At 41.8% G+C, this 25,177-nt stretch overlaps 1 protein-coding gene across 4 annotated transcripts; it reads left to right on the top strand.

Annotated features, from left to right (window-relative positions):
- Positions 1–743: 743 nt before the first annotated feature.
- Positions 744–19,850, top strand: HACD4 (3-hydroxyacyl-CoA dehydratase 4). Of its 4 annotated transcripts, XM_040089191.2 has the most exons (9): positions 744–1,242; positions 1,631–1,742; positions 1,907–2,057; positions 6,986–7,089; positions 7,965–8,092; positions 14,085–14,197; positions 16,485–16,591; positions 17,828–17,959; positions 18,687–19,850. In XM_040089191.2, the coding sequence occupies exons 4-9, from the start codon at positions 6,993–6,995 to the stop codon at positions 18,767–18,769; spliced, it is 660 nt and encodes a 219-aa protein (XP_039945125.1). In that variant the 5' UTR covers positions 744–1,242; positions 1,631–1,742; positions 1,907–2,057; positions 6,986–6,992; the 3' UTR covers positions 18,770–19,850. The 4 variants fall into 4 exon arrangements, with proteins under 4 accessions (XP_039945125.1, XP_039945128.1, XP_058279957.1 ...); XM_040089194.2 differs by lacking the exon at positions 1,907–2,057 and having other exon boundaries at positions 750–1,242; XM_058423974.1 differs by lacking the exons at positions 744–1,242; positions 1,631–1,742 and having other exon boundaries at positions 1,783–2,057.
- The last annotated feature ends 5,327 nt before the right edge of the window (positions 19,851–25,177 follow it).

Below are 25,177 nucleotides of genomic sequence, written 5' to 3'. Positions count from 1 at the left end.
TTGAATATCTATGTAATAATTGATATGTGAGCCCTGTACCTTGGCTTCATCCCTGCAGTGCATAGCCACTCAAATGTGTGGGTTAATATGAGCATTACAGTTCAGGTCAGAAGTACACCTTTGAAGTGGATTTTCTATTCATTCCCCTGGCCATGCCTCATTCCTCATCATGGAGTGGGCACCAACATCATTCCTTTTGGAGGGCAACATCACTCCTTTCACATGCCATCATCCCAAGAGATTTTTTTTTTCAGCAGCAAATGAGCGTTGATTACAGAGCCACACTGCTGCCAAAGGAAAGCTCTCAAAATGCTTCAGAGACAGGCAGCACCTCCCCAGCACCAGTCAGATGCAGCTGCCCTGGTTGCCCCTGCCTCCAGTGGCCACCACCATGGACCCAAAGTGGAATCCAAGCTTGCAAGTCCTTGCTGGTGCCTTTGTGCATTGGGTGTGCATGGTCTGGGTTTTTGGTACTGAAGGGGCTATATGGGTGACTTCTGTGAGAAGCTGCCAGAATCTTCCTCCATCTCCAGCAGCGCCAATACCTGGTGACTCCAAAGATGGATGTGCCACTGGCCAAGGTTGGGCCAATGATAAATGGTGGTAAATGCCTCTGTGATAACAGGTTTAAGAATAAATCAAAACAATTGTTGTGGTGCAGTTTTTATTGACGCTACAGAGAAGGAGGAGTGAGAACAAGTGGGAGGAGCAGCTCTGCAGACACCAAGGTCAGTGCAGGAGGGGCAGGATCGGCTCCAGGCACCGGAGCTGAGATTCCCCAGCAGCCTGTGGTGAGACCGTGGTGAAGCAGCTGTGCCCCTGCAGCCCACAGAGTTCCACAAGGATGCAGAGATCCACCTGCAGCCCTTAGAGGAGCCCCACACTGGAGCAGGCAGACACCTTGGAGGAAGCTGTGATCCTGTGGGAGGTCTGTGGAGAGAGGCCCTTGCTCCCAGGCTGGAGCAGCCTGTCCCTGAAGGACTACACCCCACGGAAGAGGGACCCACGCCACAGCCGTTTTGGGAGGAGTGCTGCCTGTGGGATGGACTCACGTTGCTGAAGTTTGCAGGGAGCTGTTGCTCACGAGATGGAGCCAAGCTGGAGAAGTTCTCAGTGAACTGTATCCCATGGGAGGGACCCTGCCGTGCAGCAGGGAAACGACTCCTCTCCCTGAGCAGCAGGAGAAGCCTCGGGTGATGAACTGACCGTGACACCCACTCCCTGTCTCCCTGTACCGATGGGGTAGGAGGTGGAGCTGGCAAGGAGGGAGGGGTGGGGGCAAGGTGTTTCTTAAAGGGTTTGTTTTACTTGTCTTTATCCTGCTCTGATTTGTTAGTAGTAACTTCATATCTGTAAGTTGTGCCTGTTTTGCTCATGATGGAATTTGCTGAGGGATCTCTCCCAGTCCTTATCTCAACCTATGAGCCCTTCGCTAAATTTTCACTCCTCTCTCCAGCTGCAGAGGAGAGTCAGTAAGCAGCTCATGGTGCCTGGCACTGGGCCAGCGTCAATCCCCGCCCCCCCGCCCCTTGTCACCTCTATGAGCCAACAAGTGTTTTGCTATTTGAGCTTTTGTTGCTTTTAAGTCCTCGAAAAAACCTATTCTTTCTACACTTGGATCTCGTTGCAGCGGTTACAGTGGTGAGCTGCACTCCTGGCAGCATCGGTCACTCCGGCTGCCCTGCCAGAGGCAGACAGTATGAAGGCTGCTTGCAAGAGCTCAGCTAAGCCTTTCAACAGTGGTATGTTTAATTGCTTAACCCCGTATTTAGCACTGAAATATTTTTTTTCCTCCAGAGAAAGAAACGGATTCTTTAGCCTTGAAAAAATTATTCTGGAGCAGTGAAAGTAAACTGCCTTATGGCAGGAAAACCAGTCGTAATCACTGTATGACCCTTGTGCTCAGGTTTCAGGTGGGAGACATAACCATGGAAAACACGGTGTCCTTGTCACTGTGCCTGCCAGGAAATCATCCACTATCCATGAAGGCATTTCACACCACTCCAGGACACCACAGGCATGGTCTTGGCAGGACCTCAGTGCCACTTGCAATAGGGGTAAGACACAGTGAGGAACATTTTATCATCCAGCATTTTGTACCTACCTGTAACATCCTATGTTTATTACATCCTCAGTGTGCATCAAATGCAGCATCAAATTTCAGCTCTCACTGCAGGATGGGGTGTGATTTCAACACGAATACCTGTGGTGAAACTTACTTATTGGTAGAAGGGAGGTTACAAATCACTTAGGGTATTCTTCATCTGATTTGTGCTGAGATATCCCAGACATCTGGAGCAGAAGCAAACTAGGATGAACACATATTTTCACTCTGCAAGTAGTGTCCATATTTCATAGGGGCATTAAACCCCACACATTTCTATATAATAAGTGGAAAATTCTTTCCTCTATCTGAAATAATTTGAAGTTCTTCTTTTTTACTGTGCTCCCATTCATCCTTATAATTTGATGGAGTTGATAGCATTGCTGTAGTGCTGATGATTTAAGCATGAAAGAAGCATTATAATTTTGCATTTCTTCCCTCCAGTAAACTTTCAAAACATTGCTCTGCATTAAGGAATAAAGTTAGCGGGGTTTAGCTCACTGGTACAACAGCAAGAAACCAATTTAGGGTAGGGTAGGGTAGGGTAGGGTAGGGTAGGGTAGGTTGCGTTAGGCTGAGCTGAGCTGGGCTGGACTGACTGAGGGTCAGGGTAAATTTAAAAACATCTTTGTTGGGAAGTGCAGTGCTGTTCCTGCTTAGTGCTACATACGGTGACGTCGTGGGGTGGGGTAAGAGGAAAGAGGAGGGGAAACCTCCTAACGAACAGCTGTTGCAGCTGCAGAGAGGAAAAAGGAGGAAGCTCAGGAGCAGCAGCAGCAATCCGACCCCTGAAACAGGTAATACTTGAGTGCTGGTGACACAGACCGCTCAAATGCAAAAAGGAAAGGGGAAAGAAACAGTGGGTGGGATGTGCGTGTGGGAGTAAAGTACAGCAGCTGTACTCAGCAGCTCTCTTCTTCCTGAACTACAGGGCTTGCAGCTTGTCACAGGTGGGCAGGGGAAGACACAGAAGTTCAGAGCAACATGACCTAATGTGACTTAGAAGGAAACCATGTCAGCAGAGGGAATTTTCTAGCAGAGCTTGCCTGCCGAGGGGAAAAAAAAAAAAAAAAAAAAAAAAAAAAAGGAACATTGCTCTCTGGTTTCAGCATGAAGGCTGGTTCCTCATGTGTGGTCAGCCAGCACGGGCACACAGGAGGGCGGCGAGCACAGGACACAGGAGTCCTGAGGGGCAGGGAAGTGCTCTGTGCGTGCAGGCCAGGGTGGGACTCTCCATGTGGGACAATCCTGAGAGCTACCTGAGCATGGCCTTCATCCTGGCCTGTCCCTGCAAGGGACACATAAATGGGATGAGGGCTGACCTGATCTGGGTGCCACTGCTGTGCTGTCACCTTAGCTCATGGGAGAGCATGGTCCTGACCACCCTTCAGACACTGAAGGCACCTAACTCCATGCTTGCCTTGGATGATAGTTACCACAGAGGCACACTGAACACCTTTGTGATAAAAATAATAGAATGCAACTGTTACACTTTGTGAAATTTCTGCCCAAGGAAATGCATCAGGCTTTGCAACAAAAATGATAAAATCTTTGCTCTGTGTGCTAGTTCTGACATTTCTTACATTTCATCTAGTTTTCCGGGGTTTGAGCCCACAGAGAAAGCAGATAAGTTTTCTGCTAAGCAAGGTTGATATTACATATGATAAGGGCATCCCTAGCATTTCAATGTATTTGTCATAAAATCAGCCACGGTAAATAAGGTGAAACTGACAAAACAGCAGACAGCAAGTGCAGCCTCCTGGGTCTATCTCCTGCAAGACCTATGTTTGTTTCTTTCTCCTGTCATCAATGCAGGCAGAATGCTATGACCACCTGCCCCCTGCAATACCTTCAAATGAAAGAGACTTGAAACTTAAAGCAAATCACACCACAAGGAAGAGATGTGGCAGCAGGTCAGGCACCAGGGTGGCAAAGTGAGGTTTGGAAGACTAGCCAATAAGTCTGAGGCATCGTCAGGGACTGAACCACTACCTGATGGATCGTCTGTGTTTTGTCAGCAGCAGTGCTGCAGAAGCAGACTCTGGGAGTGAAATGTGGAGTCATCCCTGCTGTGAGCCAGTGGAAGCAGGGGATCTAAATAAAGACCATCTCTTCTGCCCTTCACATTTCACATAGAAATCGATGGCTGAATTTTGTATTGTGACACGTTGGGATAGGGAAGTATCTTCAGCCCACTTGTTTCTCTATAGGTAAAGAGGTCAGCCTTAAGATGAGAATGACCTTTGTGAAAAGTTGCATTTGAGCTTCATCTTATCATACTGAAATCAACTTTCAGTCTCTTAGGATTTCTTCACTTCTGTGAAAAGCTTTTGTTTGGTCTTAGGCACCTTTTGTGTGGGAATTAACAAAGTGGGCTGAAAACTGTGATGCGTTCTCAGATCAGGGCTGCTTCTTCACAGTGGAGAGTTTCAGTAAGGGAGGGAACTGTGCTGCTCACAGCTCTGGGGTCAGGATCTGTCCACCATGTAACACCGGCACACTGGCCAGCACCACATCTCTACACTCCCTGGGGAATATGGGGCCCTCCATTAATGTCAACAGTCTGGACACATTTCAGCAGTCACTGGTGTATTTAAAAGAGATGATGTGTTCTAACATGCAACAGCTGCCACACTGCCAAAACACTAATGTGAGGCTGTGTTTACAAATATTACTCCCTGTTTAGTCAAGATTAAGTACCTTAAGAATTGCAAAAACAACAGTTTTCTAGCAGCCAATGCAATGGAAAAGTTTGGAAAATATAACCAAATCGCTGAAAGACAAGCTCTGAGGATGGCAGACAGATGTAGCAAATTAAACTTCAGAAGAGAGAAACCATATGCTCGCTCAGCTTACATCCAGTGTAAAGCCCACACAGCAGTATCAGACCAAAGAGAGTGGTGGAGGTACTGACTGGAAAGCCTCAAGTTGTCTGTTCCTGTAACTTCCATCCAGTAATTCTTATCCATCCAGTAATAAGGCTGTTTCTTAACACAGAACAATGTTCTTCATTTTTTGTCTTTTTATAATATATAGTTTCCCAACTTCTTACCACAAGATGGAACAAAGTGTCATTCAGTAATAAAACAGATGGAATTTGGCTTAAATATTAATTGATCTCACTGGACTTTAGTTCAATTCAGTTGCATCCTACTTTTCCCAAAAATAAGGTATATATGGAATAGATTCCTTTGTTTGGGTCCTTATATGTCTTATTTTCACACTATCAAAGAACAATGATGTCTTTTGGGAAATACTTTATTCCTACAAATCTTTTTGTGCTTATAGAAGTGATGATGTGAATAGCTGTCATCCTACATAACTGGAAAAGAGGAAGAAAACTTTTTATGACCTTCCTAGGATTTACTTACAATAAAAATTTTGAAGATCAGTTTATCTAGATCAATTTAAATAACTGTATTGTTACTTATGGTCCAATGCTAGGAATGAAGTATAAGCATTTATCAAATTTAGATATTTTTGAGGAGTGGAATTTATTCAATTTGTTAATGAACAGATATAAATGAACTGAAGTTTTTTGGCAGAGACATACTACAAGAACACACAGGATCAAGGCACAACTTGAAGAGAATACTACTTACTAGTGCAGGAAATTAATAGGTCCAACACAGGAGATAAATTCTAGTACAAAATTAACAAGTTAATTTCCTAAAGTGTAGTCTTACAGCTGGAGGACAGGTAAGCCTCTGTTTTCAGAATAGACCAGAAAAAAAATACATTTATGGGAAATTAGGTATTTCCAGAGTTTATGAAGTTTTGCAAAAAGTCAGATTGTCCATGAAAATTAGGCTGGAATAGCTGCAAAAGTTAGTCTTCTCCCACAGAAGAAGATTTTGTTTACTAAATGCAACTTGAATCCAGAAGTTAATGGAATGTCTTTGGTTAGATACAACTTCCTCTGGAGGCACAGATTTCACTTTATGTCCACAAATCACCCTAATGATTGGTGGGAACTCTCAAAATTTTTTCTGGGCATATCCTAAGTGTAGCAACAAAGGGAGACTTTAATTCATAAGACAGAGTTCTATTCTGGGACCTCTGAGAGACACACACAGTTTTCACTGATCTGTTTATATTTCATAGAATCTAAGAATGGTTTGGGTTGGAAGGGACATTAAGAATTTTTAAGTTCCACTCAGCTTCATTTAGTTCCAACACCCATGCCATAGGCAGGGACACCTTCCACTGGTCTAGGTTGCTCAGAACGCCATCCCTCCTGTGGCCTTGAACACGGCCAGGGGTGGGGCGTCCACAGCTTCTCTGGGGAACCTCTGCCAGTGCCTCACCACCTTCACAGTAAAAACTCTTTCCTTAATATCTAATCTCACCCTGCCCTCTTTCAGTCTAAAGCCCTTGTCCTGTCACTACATGTTCCTGTCAAAAGTCTCCATCTTTTTAAATTTGCTTCAGGTACTGGAGGGCCACGATTAGGTGATCCTGAAACCTCTTCTCCAGGCTGAACAATTCATATTCTCTCAGCCTTTCCTCACATGAGAAGTGCTTGATCTCTCTGATCATCTTGATCATCTACTCTGGACTCACTCCAAGAAATCGATGTTCTTCCTGCCCTGGGACCCCAGAGCTGGGGGCAGCACTGCAGATGGAGCAGAGCAGAGCAGAGCAGAGGGGCAGAATCCCCTCTCTGGTCCTGCTGCTCACGCTGCTTTGGATACAGCCCAGGACACATTTGGCTTTCTGGGCTGTGAGTGCCCATGTGAGGTCCCATACACCAGCACCCCCAAGCCAGGGCAGCTCCCAATTTCAGCTCTTTTCCTTTGATTTATTAACATGTCCAAAGAGGGTGCAATTTCTTACAATGTTGTTATAAATAATATAGCCAATTATTTTAATTTTCCACAGATTTACCATGAACATGTACCTATTTGTGTATGACTTAATGCAATTCTGCGGGCATTCTTGGATATTTACAAATATGATCATCAGGTTCATGACATTTGGAAAAGGTAAGGCTCCTTCTCTCTTTTCCTTGAACATTTTAAGTGGCAGTGACACACATAGAAATGTCGAATTAGAGATAAAGTTGAGATTCTGAACAGGTGTATGTCCAATACCAGGGACTGTAATTCAATCAGAAATTCACTCCATTAAAAAGGGTGAACAAATTACTTGTCTTCTACTCTTGTTCTATGAATGAAGCACTTGTTTTGCTAATGAACTTTATTATTCAGTGGCATGCTAGTAACATTTGATGTAGACATAAACCTAAATGTTACTAGGTCCAGTCACTATGGCAAATATTAGTCCTACTGAAACCACCAGGAGAGAATATCTTGTGGTATTGCACATGACTATCTCCAAAAACATTGCAATATATTTCTCTTTCTGTTGCCTGGGGTTAAGACACAAAAATAGAAAGCTAGTGACTGGAAATTTAAAATTACTTATAATGGTGGACAGTTGTAGGCACATTAAATGCCTGCTTTCTGGACTACTTGTTTTTGGCAGTGCAGATACAGGCAGGAACTCAACATCTCCTAGTGTTTAAAAATTCCTCATGCATTTCCTCAACATTTTCTCCTATTTAGAAATACCCTAAAGCAGTATCTCTAAACCAACACATCCTCAACAGTGTTTGCCCATGCATTAAGTATAGGTATTCTTTTCTCAGCTTCCATGCCTCTGTGTCAGAGCCACACACACAGAGCAGATTGCCTCATCCACTCCCTGAAGATTTTATTCAGCTACCCAGAAGTTTGGTACTGTGTGAACTTTATTTCTTGTCATCTCCAGTGATGATAATGTAAAAGCAAACCCAGTAGTTGTTCCAGACTTTTACTATATAACGATCCTTTAATCTTTCTCTTAATTTTTTCTGTAGATTCACTGGCTGACACGTTTCACTCCATAGGACTTGTGATGCGCCTTTGCCAGTTGTTATCAGTACTGGAGATCCTACACATCCTCATTGGCATTGACAAAAGCCGTCTCCTCCCCAGGTTTTTGCAGGTAATTTAATTCTCAAGACTCTCATTTCACGACCAACACACATCAGCCATGAGTGTCCCTGGGGACAAGCCCAGGCTGAACTACCCTGAATGTTTCACCTCCACCCTTCCTCAGGCAGTCTGGTCTGCTGATAGTTTGCTAAATGCAGGAATTGCTTCCTCGGAACTGGGCTGGTTGGGAAAGAATGGTCCTGGGTGTGGTTGTGGTTTTTTTTTTTTTTTTTGTGTGTGTGTGTGTGTATGTGTGTGTGTGTGAAATTGAATAGTGAGTACCTCATGCTTGGTCCCCAGCACAGACCCAGAAAATGTCCACGGCCACCAGCAGAAGTTGGTCAGTGGCCAATTGCAGTGATCAAATTAAAATCCAGGGGTGCTTGGCCCTTCTAAGTTTCTCCCTACATAACCTTCCAGCACCCCTGTAGTCCCTCCAAGTTATCTTCCCCTCCTTCCACTCTCTTCTTTTTCCCTTACTTTCAGTAAGTTCTCTGTTTAACCAGGCTGGTCTTTTTCCCTAGTAGTTTGTCATATGTTCAGCTGTAGGCAGAAAACCAGCCAAAACATCACATGCTATAGCAGAAAGTAAGATGATGATTCACATTTTGCTTGCTACACTATTTTTTTTTTTTTCCTTTTGGGTGCTAATGTCAGGGGTTTTTGGTTTTTGGTGTTTTTTTTTTTTTTTTTTTTTTTTAAATGTATTGGAAAAAACAAAATTATTACTTGAATTTACCTTCAAACCTTTTTGACCCTTAGTATTTGAATAACAGTGAATCTTGTATTTTTCTTAGCAGTCAGAAGGTAGAGGACCAAGAGTAGTTAGTTATGTTTTTAGTTTTATGGATAGCCCATTTTTGTCAAACAACGTATTCATGGGTGAAGATGTTCCTCTTTTCAAAACTCCATTAACTAATTATCTAAATAACTAATTAACTAACTGACTAATACAGATCTCTGTTCTTTACACAGCTCCCTAAGTATGGTAGCAAATGAGTCAAAATGCAAATAACTGCTTTTCCCTGCCTAAATCCACATGCTTTGATGCTCATCTAGGGGAGGAAGGAGACTCCTATCTAGTATGACCTGTAACAAATCTCACATGTCTTGGAAAGAAGAGCAGCCTGCTCTTAGTCATTAAAACAAGCCTTGTCCTGGCAGAGTTTACACATTCCCCAACCCTGACATAGTCTGTTTCTTTCCTAGGCAGACTTACACAAGGCAGAGATCAGGGAAGCCTGCACAAACACTGTTCTCTGTTGCCACAAATGACATTAGTATGAAATGGATTTTCTGAGCAAGAAAACTGTGACCTTTCTTGGGCAGTGCAGTTGGTGCAGTGCTGTCCTGGGCAGCATGGGGAGGTGGCTCAGGGAACCATATGGCACTGTGACTCTCAGTGTTCACCTCACTCCAAATATAGTTTTGGTTCCGTACTTGGTTCTTTTCCCAGCTGCACTCTCATTGCGAACAACTCTCTTCCCTTGATGTTAGCAGCAGTTTCATGCTGTCCAAACAAGATGTATAAGCTCTTTGGTGAAGACTCTGCTATCCTGTGGGTTACCCACTTTTGCTGAGAGTGAAGGTTAAGCAGCTGTGTGCCAGCACTACTCCGACATGCCTCATTACACTTTCTTCACTGCCTCGTAGGAAGAAAAAACAAGGCATATTTTCCACAATGAACTAGGGAAGGACAGTAGCTAAGAGATATTTACCTTGCTGCAGCCTACTAGACTGCTGCACAGTCAGGACAGTGATAAAGATGCAAGAATTTGATAGTGGCTGCCTGGTTCTGTGCTGCCATCACCTATTCCAGCTCTGAGCTTAAAACACACCCCTGTATGCATGCCTCATAAAAAGGATATGCGTGCACATCCACAGTGAAGTTCAGCTTGGGTGATCACGAGGATGAGGAACAGCTGGCTCAGGAAATTTTAGGGAAGCACATGGGTGAAGGTACAAATCAGCATTGAACAAAACAAGCTGTGAAAGGGACCCGTGGTGGCAAGCTGTTCTGTAGGCATTATAGCAAATACAATATGTAAATGAATCTTTGAGTGAAAGATTTCTGCCTAATATTACATTTGTTGTGGTTTAATAGCATTTAAGAAAAACACTTTGAGATACATGATATAGATAGTGGAAAAACAAACTCAGAGGAGTCTTCTGTAAAAACTCATTGAGGAAAAAAGTCTCAGGCCTCCAGGCACCTGAGAAGAACAAAATAGGTCAAGGCCAAGCCACACCATGAAAGAAAGATGAGTCCTGTGTGATGGATGTGCTGGGTAAGGTGAGGCGGGGGATGTTCACAAAGCTAGTGAGAAGGGATGTCTCTCAGGCCATTTACACATTAAATAATGCGAGGAGGGCAGGAGAACATGTCACATGTCATTGTTGTCACCAAAACAGAAGGTAATGAAATGTGTTAGTCTGGCTACGGAGTAAAGACTGACAGGACTGGTGTCATAGCAAGGAGAGAGGAAAGGTCTAAGAAAAGACTGGTGTTTTTGTGAAACAAAGGGCAGTTATGTATCCTGTGCAAACAGATTTGTTTTACCAAACCAAAAGCAATGTACTATGGTTTTGTGATAAAAACGTAATTTTTAAACTTTATATATTTAGTGGCACATTTCACACTTCCCCCCCCCCCCCCCCCCCCCCCCCAATATACACTGAATTGAAGAACTGTGTAAGTATTTCAGGTACTGAGTACAAAATTGCACAGTCATGGTTATTAAAAAATGGAAGTGAATATGCTATTTTCTCTAGCCAAATTTGCTCTGTTTCACTTACTTGATTAAAAAACTCAGTCTGCCTTGTAGAAATTTATATCACACTACAGAACTCGCTGTATCCTCTGAGAGATCAGTTTCAGAAAATGAAGGTAATCCCAATTTCATTTTAAAAAAGGAATGAAAACTGAAAACACTATATTTGTGCTTTGTGATATGTTAGCACACACTTCCTTTTCATGAATGTGAAAACATAGGACTTGTAGGGTTGTTTTTTTTTTTTTTTGGGGGGGGGGGAATTGTTTTTGTTTGTTTGTTTGTTTGTTTGTTTTTATGCAAGAGAGTAGCTACAGAGAATATCACATCTTCATTCATGCAAAGACAGATGATCCATCCAGAAAACAATCCATGGCTGAGCAGCAGCACATGCATTTTATTTATGTGTGTATATGTATGTGTATTTATAAATGTACATTACTTCATGTACATATACATGCAGAAATGTGTGTACATATATCAACACAATATCAACATATACTACTCTTCTCCAAGAAGCACCCTGCCTCTTCACTTGCAGAAAATGCCCCCAGCCTTTGAGTAGTCCCTGCATTTACCTTTGATTTTTGTGGGTTACCTAAAGCTAGGAGTGCTCTGAAAGGAAAGAGAATAAAGGCAAGCAGGCAAGCAACTTCCTGATTTATGCAGAAAAAGAGGTAGGATATCACTGTCTATCCCCACAGGAACATCACAGTTCTCCTGAGCAGCCAGCTCTGTGTCCTGCCCCACACATATGCTCCAGACCAAGGCCACCTCTTTCCAGTTTCAGTGTCTGGTGGCTGCTATGTGCAGCCTAATTCTTGCTAGATGAGACTGTAGCTGACAGGAACAGAATACCTCAAGGTGATCAGTTTGTGCCATGTCTAATTTCCTGCTCTTGCAGGTGCTTAACATACTTTACAGTCAGATTACTGAGTTCCATCATGTGTAATGTGCATGCCTCCATTGCTCCCCTTTCCCAATATGAATCTGATAGAGGAAATCTGCTGAGTCCCAGGTAGGTGGTTCTCACTGACACATGTTTCTGCTTGTATCCTGGGGAGAGAAGAAAATCCACAGCTTCTTCTATTTCCAGATTCTAAGGTTATATTGTGGGTCTCCATAGTCATTCTGTCTCACTGGCTGGAACACATCCATTTGAAACTGGAATTTCAAACTGGAGTTTGAAATGGTAACTACCTTAGTACTCCTTGTCCTTTCTCTCACTGAAATAGAGTCAGATCCCGATCATTTATCCCATGCTGTTTTCTAGCACATTACCACCCAGCCACTTCTTCAAAAGTGAGTGACCATTTGGAAAATCTTCCAGCTCTGACATTTAAGAACAAGTCCATCTTTGAACTATCATGATAAAGCCCTTGGTCTCTAAGACAACCACCTGTGGCAATTCCCTGAAACAGCTCTTGTATTAATAATACTGCAGAGTTTCTCTCCACATCTCAAATCTGATTTTAGGGTCAGTAACAAAATGCCCACACCACTAATGCTACATTCTTTACCACTCTTCATCTAACAATTTTAACTCAGATTCTATTTTATCTGTTCTCTTCAGCAGACAATCCCACCCAGCTTTCACACAGCTTTTACCTTTGTTTTGATTTCCTTCTTGTGATGGTTGCCCTGCCATGTTTCTAGTATCTCTGTTCTGTGTGGTTTCAGATCTGCATCAATACTTCCAGTTCCCTTGTGTTTTTGCCATGTTACTCAGCATCAGTGTACAAACACAGGCCATGTTAGCTCTCACTTTCTGTTTCCTGACCCATCTATACAGAAGTCTGCCAACATCTGACCTTTTTAAAAATCAGTTCCTCAGTTAGGGACCTATGGGATCAGCAGCACAAGATGACGGTCATAGGAGGATGAGAAGCAGGAAAACAGTTTTTAGCTGTTGTGGCCCCTCAGTGCTTTCCAAGATGAGGAACCAGATCCCTGGGGCATAGACATGCTCTTTTTCTGTATGAAAAATTGCTCTGACGTAATTCTGCTGAATAGTGAAGTGAAGGACGCTTCATCTGACAGATGTGGCTTGCGAAAAAAAGAGAGTTTGTGGCCAGAATAGTCCATGCAGGAACCTGTCAATATTATGTAGCAAAACTACCACACAAACTTGCTGAGAGGCAAAATTCTTGCTTTTTAAGGGGGAGTCTGGGAAAACCAATGAAGAATAACAGCACTTATAAAAACAACTCTTTTTTTTAACTTTTAACTGACTTGACATCTCAACTTGTGAAATCATTACAGCTAATGTACCTCATGGAAGACATGGCTTTGGGTAAAAAAAAACCCAACCCAATGAAGCTATATCAATTCATACCAACTGCTTAGGTGCATGTTTTCTACTTCAACACTTTGCAATAGCCTGTAAATCAGAGTGAATTGTTACTGTTCTGAGGCAGCTTGACAACTCTTGGCAGTACTGATACATTTACTTTACAGGGCAGGGCATGGATACTGTTAGAAAAGTTGTCAGGAAAGCTGCAAAAAGACACACTTGTTTTTAATTTCTTGAGTTTAAATATTACCAAAGTATTTATTTTAAGCTGGATGCACTGCCTGTTTAATCCACTTTATCTTTTCATTTGTGGGTTGGATAAAGTTCAGCCACTAGAAAAATGTTAGGACATAAATACTATGGCAATCATTCACATAAATGACAAGCTTAAACTCACTTCCCGTAACCAAGAATAAGATGGAAAGAAAGATAAGGAATTCTACTTTTCCTCCTCCTTTCTGCAAATCTTACATGAAAGAGATTCCTTGGGACACAGATTTCCAAGATATGAAAAACAGATCTGGGAGTGCAAGATTAGTACTTTCTGGCATATGACCCCCCCAAGAAGGGCCCTCTGTATCCTACTGCCTACAAGCAAGGAAGCTTATCCCTGCAAGCCCTCCAGGTAGTCAGATGCACTAGGAGTAGCCCTTGCTTCCCTGACCTCCGTGGGCCCATCCACAGGTTTCCTTGGCTACAAATCCAAGTCATCCCAGCTGGCAAGCCAACTTCCACGGGTCTTTGATGCTATAGTCAGCAGTGTCCACTTCTCTTTGCTGAAGGACTTCGGACAAAAACAGGGCATGAAACAAAATATTCACTGCTGATTTTGTGTAAAGAAACTGAATCCTTTTGTGGCCTCCTATTATGCCTAAATCCCTCAGAAACAACAGTTACAGAATGTGCTACCTGAATTCAAAGTTGTCTTTTCGTTTCAGATCACTGAGAGAATAATTGTTTTATTTGTCGTGATCAACAGTCAGGAAGAAGTTCAAGGCAAATATGTCGTGTGTGTTTTATTTTTCCTTTGGAATTTATTAGATGTGGTCAGGTAAGGAGTCAACATCAAAACCATGAGGGGAAAACAGGTTACTCTTGCCAACAGAACTCCACCCCCTTTGTGCAGCAGGCTTATTTGTTTCAAAAGTGGCAAACCACATTATCTATCTTTTATTTAAAAGCCTGAACTTTTTAAGTTACCTAATGATTTTTACAAAATTCCACATGGTTAAGAGGCAGAGTAATTTACAGATGTAAGACAGAGTAATGCATTAGCAGACTGCATTAACCTTTATAATTCAAAGGCTTTGATGTTTTAAATAAAAATTTAGACAGCAATCACAACTACCTTCTGGAGAACAGCAATTCCTGAAACCATCCCAGTTGCCATTACCATCCTGTTGCTTTATTATTTTATTTTTTTTATCCACTTTGATCCAAGATTGACAGCACGGGAAGGCAGCACCAGCAGAACTTCTTGCAAAGGCAGAAAGACTATTCTGAGCTAATTGCACTGTGCTTTCCAAAAAGCCAAGAGCTCCTGCTGCAGGAGACTGAGAGTTTTGGTGTAATAGGGCATATATCCTACCACAAGAACAAGTATTTCTCATATGTAATGTAAGTCTCAGTTTGTAGACTTAGAGCAGGTACATACAGAATTAAGAAGCATTTTAAGAAGACACAGCTCTCACAGCAACCTATGTATTGCAGCAAAACTTATTTTTTTCCTGCTAAAATGGTTTTCTGCTTGTTTAAATATATTGCTTAGGGGACTGACTGAAGTATATGGTTTTAGACAGCAAAGGAAACCTATGTTATAAAAGAGATCTGAAACAGGAAAGTGTCAGAGAGAACTGATAAAGATTTTAAGTCAGCTTCAGAATATTTTGAAATACATTTCAGTAGGCTGCTACTTGTATTAATTGTTTTGATTATTGTTCCATCCCATTTCTTTTTGAAGTTTGTAAAAGTAAAATAGTAGAACCTAATCTGTAATGAAAAGTTCAGTGCAGCTGGCAAAATGCCAAAAGTATAAGCACTATTAGCTGTGAAGTTCTGTCAGTGCATAAAAGTACCATTGATGCATCATTATTTTCAACCCTTGCTAAAGAACAGTTAAGCACCAAAGCAGTAACAGCAGTTGTTTAACAGGAAAGCTACTGTGGTCTATAGCAGCAAAGGATCAATTCAAATAAACCACAGTACAACTCATAAAAATTTAGAATTCATACCTGATTTATTTTACAGCATCTGTGTCACTTCCTAGTATCTCAAAGAGTACTCATGTCTAAAAGTGCATAGGGATCTCTCCTATCCCTTAGCCAACTATTCTTGAAGTATCACAAAATTTTCCACATAAACTTTCAGGGACATAAATTTATCTGAAGGACTATTTATTACGCATCATGGCTAGTAATATACTGAGAGCAAGTTCTGATCTCTCCTGCTTATACCGTAACAGCCCATGGAATTATATAGAGAGGGAGTAGCTGTTTCCTTTTTATGGTCCATTTTCAGCCACACTCTTCTACAATCCAGGTATGATGCAAAATTAAATAAATTAATCAATAAGGGAATACAGGAAATGTGTTTAGCACTAGTTTCATCTGTCACAAAGTCTTGGGTAATAGATTTACACATCTCTAGCAAGCCCTCAGTGCAGAAAGTCTTTCAGCTGACCAAAAATGCAATCAGACCTGTTTCTCCAGTGTTTGGAGAGCTGCTGTACTACTGTAAGATCAAACCAAGATCAGGCCACCTTTGGAGATTGAAGTACTAAGCATTCTGGTCTCCCAATGAGCAACAGTAACAGCCACTGTTAAAATAAAATGCTGCAATACACTGAGCAACTGCTTTTTTTGGACCTACGACCCCTACTGAGGTCCAGGCAGATGTACTACAAGTTATGTAATTGCAATTGCCTTCTTGTTTAACCTTCTCCAGCAGTAATTCAGCTAGCTCAGCACTCATAAATTAGGATTGTCTTGGTCCCAAGCAACAGCAATATTCTGCCTGCCCCTCTCAGTTGTGACACTCCCACCTGAAATCCATTTTCTGATGGACCAGTATGAAATCATGCTGGTTTCTGATAGAGCTTTCTGTCTGAAGGGCTTTATTGCTGTCTACCTGCTCTAAGGTAGCACTACAGATAACTCTTCTGAAAACATAAACCATCTACTTTCAGGCACTGGAGTCTGAACAAAAACCATTACTGGCTCTGAAATTTACTCAAACAGCTCCAAGCTCTTCTGCAATTCCTTTGAATTTTCCAATAGTATATCTTTATTCTAAAGACATCATAATTTCCTCTGAGCTCATCTGCTTTCCTCTTATTACAGGTACACTTACAACATGTTGGCAAGGATGGGCATATACTACCTACCACTAACATGGCTCAACTTCTCACTGTGCATCCTGCTTTATCCCCTTTCAGTTCTGGCTAAAGGTAAGGAGATGGAAAGGGTACCAACCACTTGCTTCCTTAATATTCTTCAGTAAAATGTGATCACTTCAACTGCTGTTTGTGTTTAACACAGTCCCTTCATGCGTTGCCAAAGCTGTCATAGATGTTCATGTACCTTCATATTAACCTGTATCTTACCTCTGTCTTTCTTTTCTGTTATTTTTTCTTATCTGGGGTTTGGGGCCTGTGTGTCTGGTAGGTTTTGCGGGTTTTTTTGTTTGCTTGGTTTTGTTTAAGTTTTTAAAAATATGGGAAAATGTTCTTTTTGTCTCAGTAAAGCAGAAAGATACTCTCATAAACGACATATGTATTCCTACCTTCCAGACTGAGTATACTGGACAGGAAGTTCCAAAGCTTCTCTCCCACTGAGGCTGACCTTACCAGCTCAGGCCACACTTACCAGGTTATCATACTTACACCAAGAACTCTGCCCACTGAGAACACACTGAAAGAACTTGTTTCTGACAGCACTTGTTAGTAAATAGGAATTATTAATTCTAGTTTTTAGAGCAATTAACACCCCATGTTGGGAAGGATGAAACCAGAAAGCCCTATTAATATGATTGCTTAGTTTTTGAGAATGTGAAACCTGTAACTGAGATAGATTGAGAGTAAGTTTTGATGTTTGAGATGTCCTAGCTGCTAGATGCCTGCGAAAACAACCCACTCTGTATGATTTATCCCACACATGTAACCCCTCCTGAAGTATCAAGTATCTGTAACCCCATTGGCACAAGCCTGTTACAGCCCACCTCGAGACCCCTTATCAGGGGGCTGCAGAGTGGGCCTCCCTTCTTCTTCTTCTTCTGTCTCTTGTCTCTCTGTTCTCTTCTCCTTTGCTCCTCTCTCTTGCATCTTGCTCTTGGAATTTCCTTATCTCTCCCTTCCCCCACTTTCCAAGGCCATGCTACAGCTGCGCCTCGCGGCTCGGAGCAAGGCCTCACGTCCCATATAATAAACCTCTTCTTCTAAAACCTAACTTCAGAGATCTCTCGTCTACATTCATCCACACCGTCCTGGAGTCCTCAGCAGCAAGCAGGAGGCATTTCTACAACCCCAAACCTACAAAACTGAACTCAAGGAGAAAACATGCATATGTATATGAATAAATATATGTATGTATAGGTGTATAAAATATAAAAAGTAACTGACTTGTTCATTAAGCTTTTTGATGATCTTCTGCTTCCTTTAGACTAAGGATTTACCATGTTTTTACAGGATTTGCAATTTGTGTATCACTGCCTTATTTTGAATCCTGCGGCACATACTCCATCCAGCTACCATTTCCATTCACCTTCTCAATCTACTTCCCCTATGTTCTGAAAATGTACCTGCTAGTTCTCTTTGCAGGTAAGTATCTCATCTTCCAGAAGGCTGGGTCTCAACAAAACCGGGATGCCTATGGCAACAAAAAATCAAATCCGCACTGGGCTTTTCACAAGTTCTAACTCTCTCTGCTACATTTCCTGCAGACCACTGCAGAAAAGTGCATCAGTACCCGTTTTGATTTCCAGTATCTTTCAAATACAAATAGTTAAATTTGCAACATACACCATGTGTATGGTGCATAAAAACACAAACTTATGGAAGTTGTTTCAATGACGCTAGAACTACAGCTACTTAGTGAAACTTGCTTTTTTGTTTGCTTTTTTTAAAAAAAATCAATTCCCATTTGATCATATTCTGGTTCTGTGCAACTCTTCCTCACTCCTAACTCCTAACTAGGATGAGAAGTTATATCTAAATTAGGACTTTTACAGCGTAATTATTTAAGGGATGAAAAAACAAAGCCACTCCAAAACCTGCATATAAAACAGATCCCTTCTCCTTCTCATCAAAATATTTTGGAAAAATTTCAACTGAATTTAGCTGCGTCATACCAAAGTCTTTATTCTGTCATTGGCTTTAATGTGAATTTGAAGAACCTCATTTTTATGCTGTAGTGTTCCGTTCCAAAGTACATGGAAGGAACTGTGCAAGGTTGCCAGATAAAGGCTCTTACAGTTCCTTCTAAATTAATCTGAGACAGTTTGAGTTCTACTCCTTTGTTCTTACACTGTTTTGTGTTTTGATTCAGGTATGTGCTTTATCATTCGGAACCTCTTCTCTGAGAGAATGGCACACCTTGGGACAGGCAACATCAAAAATAAAAGAAGCTAAGTTGATATTTTGTTTGGATGGACAAAATATATTCCTAGGGGATTGCTGCACATCATAGTTAATATCAAACTGGACAAGGATTTCTCTATGCAAAACTCCTCTTTGCATGAACATTATCTGGCTGTGTAGAATTTTCAGAAAAGGCAAATCTCTTGAGTTCACCTCAAAAATAGAGCAGCTTTTTAAAACTTTTGAATGCTTTGACTTCAACTGGCCAGAGTTTTTAAAAGTAGTGGTTTTTCTAACATATGTTATAGAATTCTGAAGAAAATTAGAGAGTGCTGCAACTCACAGCCACACCCTTATTTCAGTGTTAACACATTTCATTAGCTATTAGATATTCTGTAATGACAATATCATTTAATCTGTAAGTTTACTTTATACTAGGCCAACATATACTAGGAACCTCACATATAAATGCTAAATTGGTTGGAACTGGAATATCTTAAGGAGCAGAAGTCAGAACCTTTGCAACCTAACTAACATGCTAAGAGACTAACATGCTGATTAACCCAGACATTCACTAAGGATCCTTCAAATTCTGGACCCATCCTTCAGTTATCAAAAGAAGGTTCCAGGAAACGCAGCTAAATCAGAAAGCCAAGTGTTTAAGTACTCATCTACTATATATTCAAGTGGATGTTTAAGGGTAAGAAATAAACACTTACAATCATGTGTTTGGCATGTCAGTCTCTTCCCCCACAATGATTTTCTTCCATGCTGAACAGCAGACAGATACGTGCAAAAGAAGCGTGATGTAGTCATGTCAAATAGCATGTTCTTCCTAAAAGTGAACTGAATGACTATCAAAAGCCATGTGCAAAATTCTAGGCATTTTACTCAATTGTATTGCTCCTTATACTTCTCTTAGGATAATCTGTGAGAAAGCAACTAAAACACAGGCTTTTCAAAGGCTGGGAATGAGGAATATACACAGCAACCCAGTGGATTATACAGGCAAAAGAGCCATATAATTCCTCAGAGGTTGGCAGGAGCTTTTCTGATGTTTCATCTGTATTAATTTTCAAGCATGAGGGGGAGAAAAGTGAGGCCTCTTTTTTTTTTTTTTTTTTTTTAGTTGACTGAAATCTGTGGGAAGGGAGCCTAGGTAATAGGAGTAGAAGAGAAGGTAATATAATAAAGGGAAACTAAACACTGTTATAATATGAAGAGGCTTTTGTCTGTATGACTTTGCAAAACATGCAGCCTAAGGGGTTATATAAGGAAACAGTGAAGATAAATTAATTTGTAATGAAAGGTCACCTACTGTAATTTTTATTTATTTAATACAGTGGCAGACAATGCCTGCAGACTATTTTGACCACTGAGTATTTGCAGACCATAAGCAACACAATCAGGCATAGAATAGAACAGTATAGTATAGTGTCAACTCTGGATTTCAAACCACTGCAAACAGAAATTTGGAATTTAGTAGAGAAACAGGAGTGCTTTTGCTTTGGGCTTCTGTCTGACCCAAACTGATTCAAGTGTGAACACTGTGAAGAAACAGGGAGAGCAGCTGAATAAGAGGACAGTTTGAAAACAGCCAGAGTAAGTCCACATTAAACCACTATATACCTTCCTGAAGTTGAAACATGAACATTTTTCCCTTGGAAATTCAATACAACATGCTAGAAACAGCTGGTTCCAGCCAGTTCCAAAATTGAGCCACTGCAGCACACTACTGAGCCAAACAGTAAAGATAATGGCATGGCATCTCTCTGAAAATTTTAAGTAATAAATATTACGCAGCAGCTGTGAGAAAGAAGAAAAATATAAGATAAACAGCTCTGCAGACACCAAGGTTAATGGAGAAGGAGAGCAAGAGCTACTCTAGGCACTGTAGCAGATTCCCCTGCGAGCCATGAAGACCATTGTGAACCAGGTTGTCCCTCTGCAACCCATGGAGAAACACACCAAATATGGCAGCCTGTGGAGGACCCCAGGCTCGGGTGGCTGTGTGCTGAGGGAAGCTACAGCCCATGGAGAGCCCACACAAGCAAAGCAGGAACTGTGGTCCAGTAGGGACCCACACTGAGGCAGCTTTTTCCTAATGGACTGTACCCCATGGAAAGGACCTATGCTAGAGCAGTGCTTGAAGAGCTGCAGCTTTTGAGAAGAAACCATGAAGGACTGTATCCCATGGGAGGGACCCCATGCTGGAGCAGAGCAACAGTGTGAAGACAAACAAGCAGCAGAGATAAAGGTTTATTACCTAAGTGCAACCCCCACACCCACCTTGTACTGCTTGGGGGGGGGGAAGAGGTAGAAAATGCAAGAATGAAGGAGTATAGAGAGCCAAGGAAGAAGGGAGGTGTAGGGGGAAGGTAATTTTAGTTTTGCCTTTTTTCTTTCCATCCTACTCTATTTTTAATTGGCAATAGTTTTTTCTCCCACAAGTTGAATATGGTTTTGTGACAGTGAATAGTAAGTGATCACTGTCTTTATCTTGACCCATGAACTTTCTCATCCTATTTTCTCCCTGTCCTGTTGAGGAGGAGGGAGAATTAATGGCCTGTTGAGGAGATGGGGCTGAACAGACATCTGGAAGCCAGCTGAGGTTAAATCTATCGCAGATTAAGCCATGTTTATTGTTTTTTGTTAAAAAAATGTTATATCTTGCGTCTGTCACCTAGGTAAAAGGCTGGAATAGGAAAAGAATTCCTTAAAATTCACTGTGGAGAAGACCCCCAAATGTAAACTGCATGAAAAAGGCATGAAACCCATGACAGAAGACTTTCCCACCTCCTTCTGGTACAGGGTTAAGTAACTTGAGACATGCAGTTGGGAGATTGAGGCAGTCAGTCTTCCATGTGTAACCACACAAAGCTACTGTAACTTCAGCTCCAATGCCTCACCTAAGTTCCTGGAAAAGCTCAGAACAGGGCAGGCAAAAAGATGTTTAAGACAATGGCTTTTATGACAATGAGTTTTTACTTCGATGATTGTAGCCTGTTAGGAAGGGATGGGCTTTAAACTGAATGACTTGGCTGGGGTCCAGTGCTCAGGCCATTGCTTCCTCCTTGGGAGTGGGCCATGCCAACCAGGACAAGCTTGGCTGCCTCACGATGAGGGTCCTAGGGCTAACCACATCAAGGGTGTGTACGGCTATGGGAATCCTCTTACACCCCTCCCAGGGAACCTGGATATTCGACTGCCTTCCTGAAGTGCCTGTACACAAATGCACAGCGCACAGGGAATAAACAAGAACTGGAAATCTATGTGGGGTCACAGAGCCATGATCTCACTGCAATTTGACACATGGCGGGACAGCTCACCACTGGAATGTTGTCACGGGTTCCTGTGTACTTTTTAGAAAGGACAGGTCAGTAAGCTGAGGTGAGATGGTGGAGTTGGTCTTTATGTGAAAGAGCATCAAGTTCTGCCCAGGGACAGACAAGGAGTTGAGAGCTTACGGGTAAAAATTAAGGGACAGGCTAACACAGGTGGTGATATTTGTGGGTGTTTACTAAAGGCCACCTGACTAGGAAAAGGAAGCTTTATATGGCTTTCTGTGGGCAGCTGGAAGTAGCCTTGAGATCACAGGCCCTGGTCCTCTGAGAATTCAACAACCCTGATATTCGTTGGAGGTGCAAAGTGGCTCAGCAGACACAGTCCAGGGAGTTCCTGCAGATAATGGAAGATAATTTGTTAATGCAAGTGGTAGATAAGCCAGTGGGGAAAAGTGTGTTGCTCTCCAGAGGTCTCTTCCCACTCCAATAATTCTCTGGTTCTGTGAACTTAAATCTTTGTTTCTTGAAATACCAGTACCCCCAGATCTCTTTATGGAGAGCTGCTCACCAGTCACTCCTCTACCCTTTTAGACTTGTCTCAGGCACTAGTCTGTACCAGATGCAGAATCTACCATTTTAACTTGTTAAATTTCATGCTATTAATCAAAGCCAAATGCTCATCTATCCACGTCTTTCTGAAAGGTCTCTTGTCCCTTAAGAATCAACAGCAACTTTCAAGTTCAGTATTATCAGCAAACATACTAGTGGTGCATTCAACTCCTGATCATGGATAAATACATTGAACTGAACTGGCCCTAGATTTGAATCCTGAGGAACACTGCGGATGACTGTCAGCCCCACACACTATAACTCTTTGAGCTCTGCCCTTCTGCCAGTTCTTTAACCAGTGCATCATGAACCCACTCATCTCACTGTTGAACAGCTTGTTCAGACAAATCTTGTAAGGGACAGTATCAAAAGCCCACTAGGTGGGTGGCTGTTATCAGAGAATGGTATCAGATGAGTTACTCAGGGCTTTCCCTTTGTGAACTCAAGTCATCTGTGCTTGATGGTTGTATGCCTTTCAATAGTATTCAGTATGATCTCCGTAAATTTTCCCTGGTAATGAGGTTAAGACTAACAGGCCTGTAGTCACTTCCATCTTTGCTCCTGTTCTCCTGTAAATAAGATTAATGTTGACCAATTTATGGTCAGCAGGGATCTCCCCAGACTCCTAAGAGATAGCTCCTCCAGTGCTCTGGGATGAATCCCCTCAGGCCACATGGACTTAAAATGATAAACTGATACAACTGCTCATTTACAGTTTCAGTGTCCAGAAAAGGAAAGTCACTGCTGCTCTGTGTTCTCTGAGGGGACAGGCCAGACCAATGTCTATCAGTGTTATTAGTGACTGACGCAAAAGCATTATAATGCCTCTGCCTTTTCTTCATTCTTTTTTCAGATGACTACTTTCATCAAGAATTCGCTGAATATTTTCCTTACATCTCCTCTTGCTCTAAACATACACAGAATTTCTTCTTTCGTTAACTGACTCAACACTGGCCAGTTTCAACTCCGAGCTTTGGACTTTTGTATTTTCTCCCTACACATGGGAACCACAGCTCTGCAATCATCTTGTGAGGCCTCACCTCTCTTACAGAGATCATACAATTTCTTTTCTTCCAAGAGAAGTTCTCTGTTCAGCCAAGCCGCCCTTCTTGCTTGACTTTTGGAATAGTATGATTTGCTTGTTCCTGTGCATCCAAAAGGTTGTTCTTAAAGATGGACCAACACTCATGGAACTCTAAGCCGTGAAAATCAGATTCCCAGAGGATAGTGCTAATTAGCTTCCTGAGCCGTTTAAGGTTTGCTGTGCTGAAATCTAGGATAGTGACTCTGTTGACTTGTTTCTCATTTCCACCAAAAAATTTAAATTCATCATTTCATGATTACTGTGGCCAAAACAGCCACCTAAAAATCCCTTCTCCTTCTCTATTCACAAACAGCAAGTTGGAGATAAGGGGGAAGAGGGGCAGAGTTGGGGGGATATCTTTCCTAGTTGTCTCAATGAATACTTGTGACAAGAAATTATCTTCAACATAGTTCTGGAATTTCTCAGACTTCCTTGTCACAGTCTGGCAATTTCCAGCTGATGTCCAGGAAGATGAAATTTTCCATACGAACAAGGGCTACTGGTCCAGAGATTTCTCCTCATTGCCCATAGATTAAATAATCAGTGCTAGCATTATGGCTGAGTGAACAGCAGTAAACACTTACAATGGCATCTGCTTTGTTTTCCGTCTCCCTAATTCTCACTCAGAGGTTTTCAACCGCATTATCCCCAACTTCAAGGAATGTAAAGTGAAAACTGTGCCTTCCCATGCAACCTTTGCCTTGCCCATCCCTTCGGAACAGCCTACAGTCTTGCATGCCAGCACTCCAGTCATGGGACTCATTCTCCAAAGTCTCACTAATCCCAATGATATCATAGCTTCGGGAGCTGAAAAATGCTTCCAGTTCATCCTGTTTATTTCTTGTACCATGTGTGTTGGTGTTCAAACATTTCAGATGCTCTCCTAAACACTCAGTGCTCTCTGCAGGTCTGTTAGTACTGCCACCCTCAGGCCATGCTATGCCATCCCTTGGGTTACATGTTCTATTTCACATCAGTAGGAATTCAGTTAATTCAGATGTTTATATATTGCTCCTCTATGCAAACTGAAACACAGCAAATTGGCATCACACAGCGATTCCCTTTAAAAAAGACAAAATTTTATCTGAATTAAAATGCTAATAAACATGCAAACTGAGACGATTGAAGGTGTAAGTTAGTTTGAAACAGTACATTAAAGATGGAACCATTTAAATGTGACATATTTGGCTTTGTTAGACATTACTTAGAAGTGCACACAAATGGAAATGTCAAGAACTTGAGATGCAGACTCACTGACAGGGAGTTCCAGTGAGTCCTTCTGTGCATTCACCTTTAGACAGTTTTCTCAGTATAGAGTTGCATATGCAGCAGAAAACTACCACTAATTATCCACTATTTTGGAAAGGCAAATAAATACTGCATTAATCCTCCACACCCAATCAGTGAAGAAATGTTCAGCCTTTATATAGTACTCTTATTGTATGAGAAAATCCTAGAAAGAGTCATGGAATCATAGATTAT

Source organism: Hirundo rustica, chromosome Z, assembly GCF_015227805.2.
Source record: "Hirundo rustica isolate bHirRus1 chromosome Z, bHirRus1.pri.v3, whole genome shotgun sequence".
Taxonomy (NCBI): domain Eukaryota; kingdom Metazoa; phylum Chordata; class Aves; order Passeriformes; family Hirundinidae; genus Hirundo; species Hirundo rustica.
The sequence above is the reverse complement of the archived record's forward strand: the minus strand, read 5'-3'. Positions and strand labels throughout refer to the sequence as shown.

Excerpts from the sequence above, each read along its gene's own strand:
- HACD4 (XM_040089191.2), top strand. The coding sequence starts at position 6,993 with ATGAACATGTACCTATTTGTGTATGACTTAATGCAATTCTGCGGGCAT. Across the intron at positions 8,093-14,084 it reads TCCTCCCCAGGTTTTTGCAG|ATCACTGAGAGAATAATTGT; the intron begins GTAATTTAATTC and ends TTTTCGTTTCAG. Across the intron at positions 17,960-18,686 it reads CCTGCTAGTTCTCTTTGCAG|GTATGTGCTTTATCATTCGG; the intron begins GTAAGTATCTCA and ends GTTTTGATTCAG.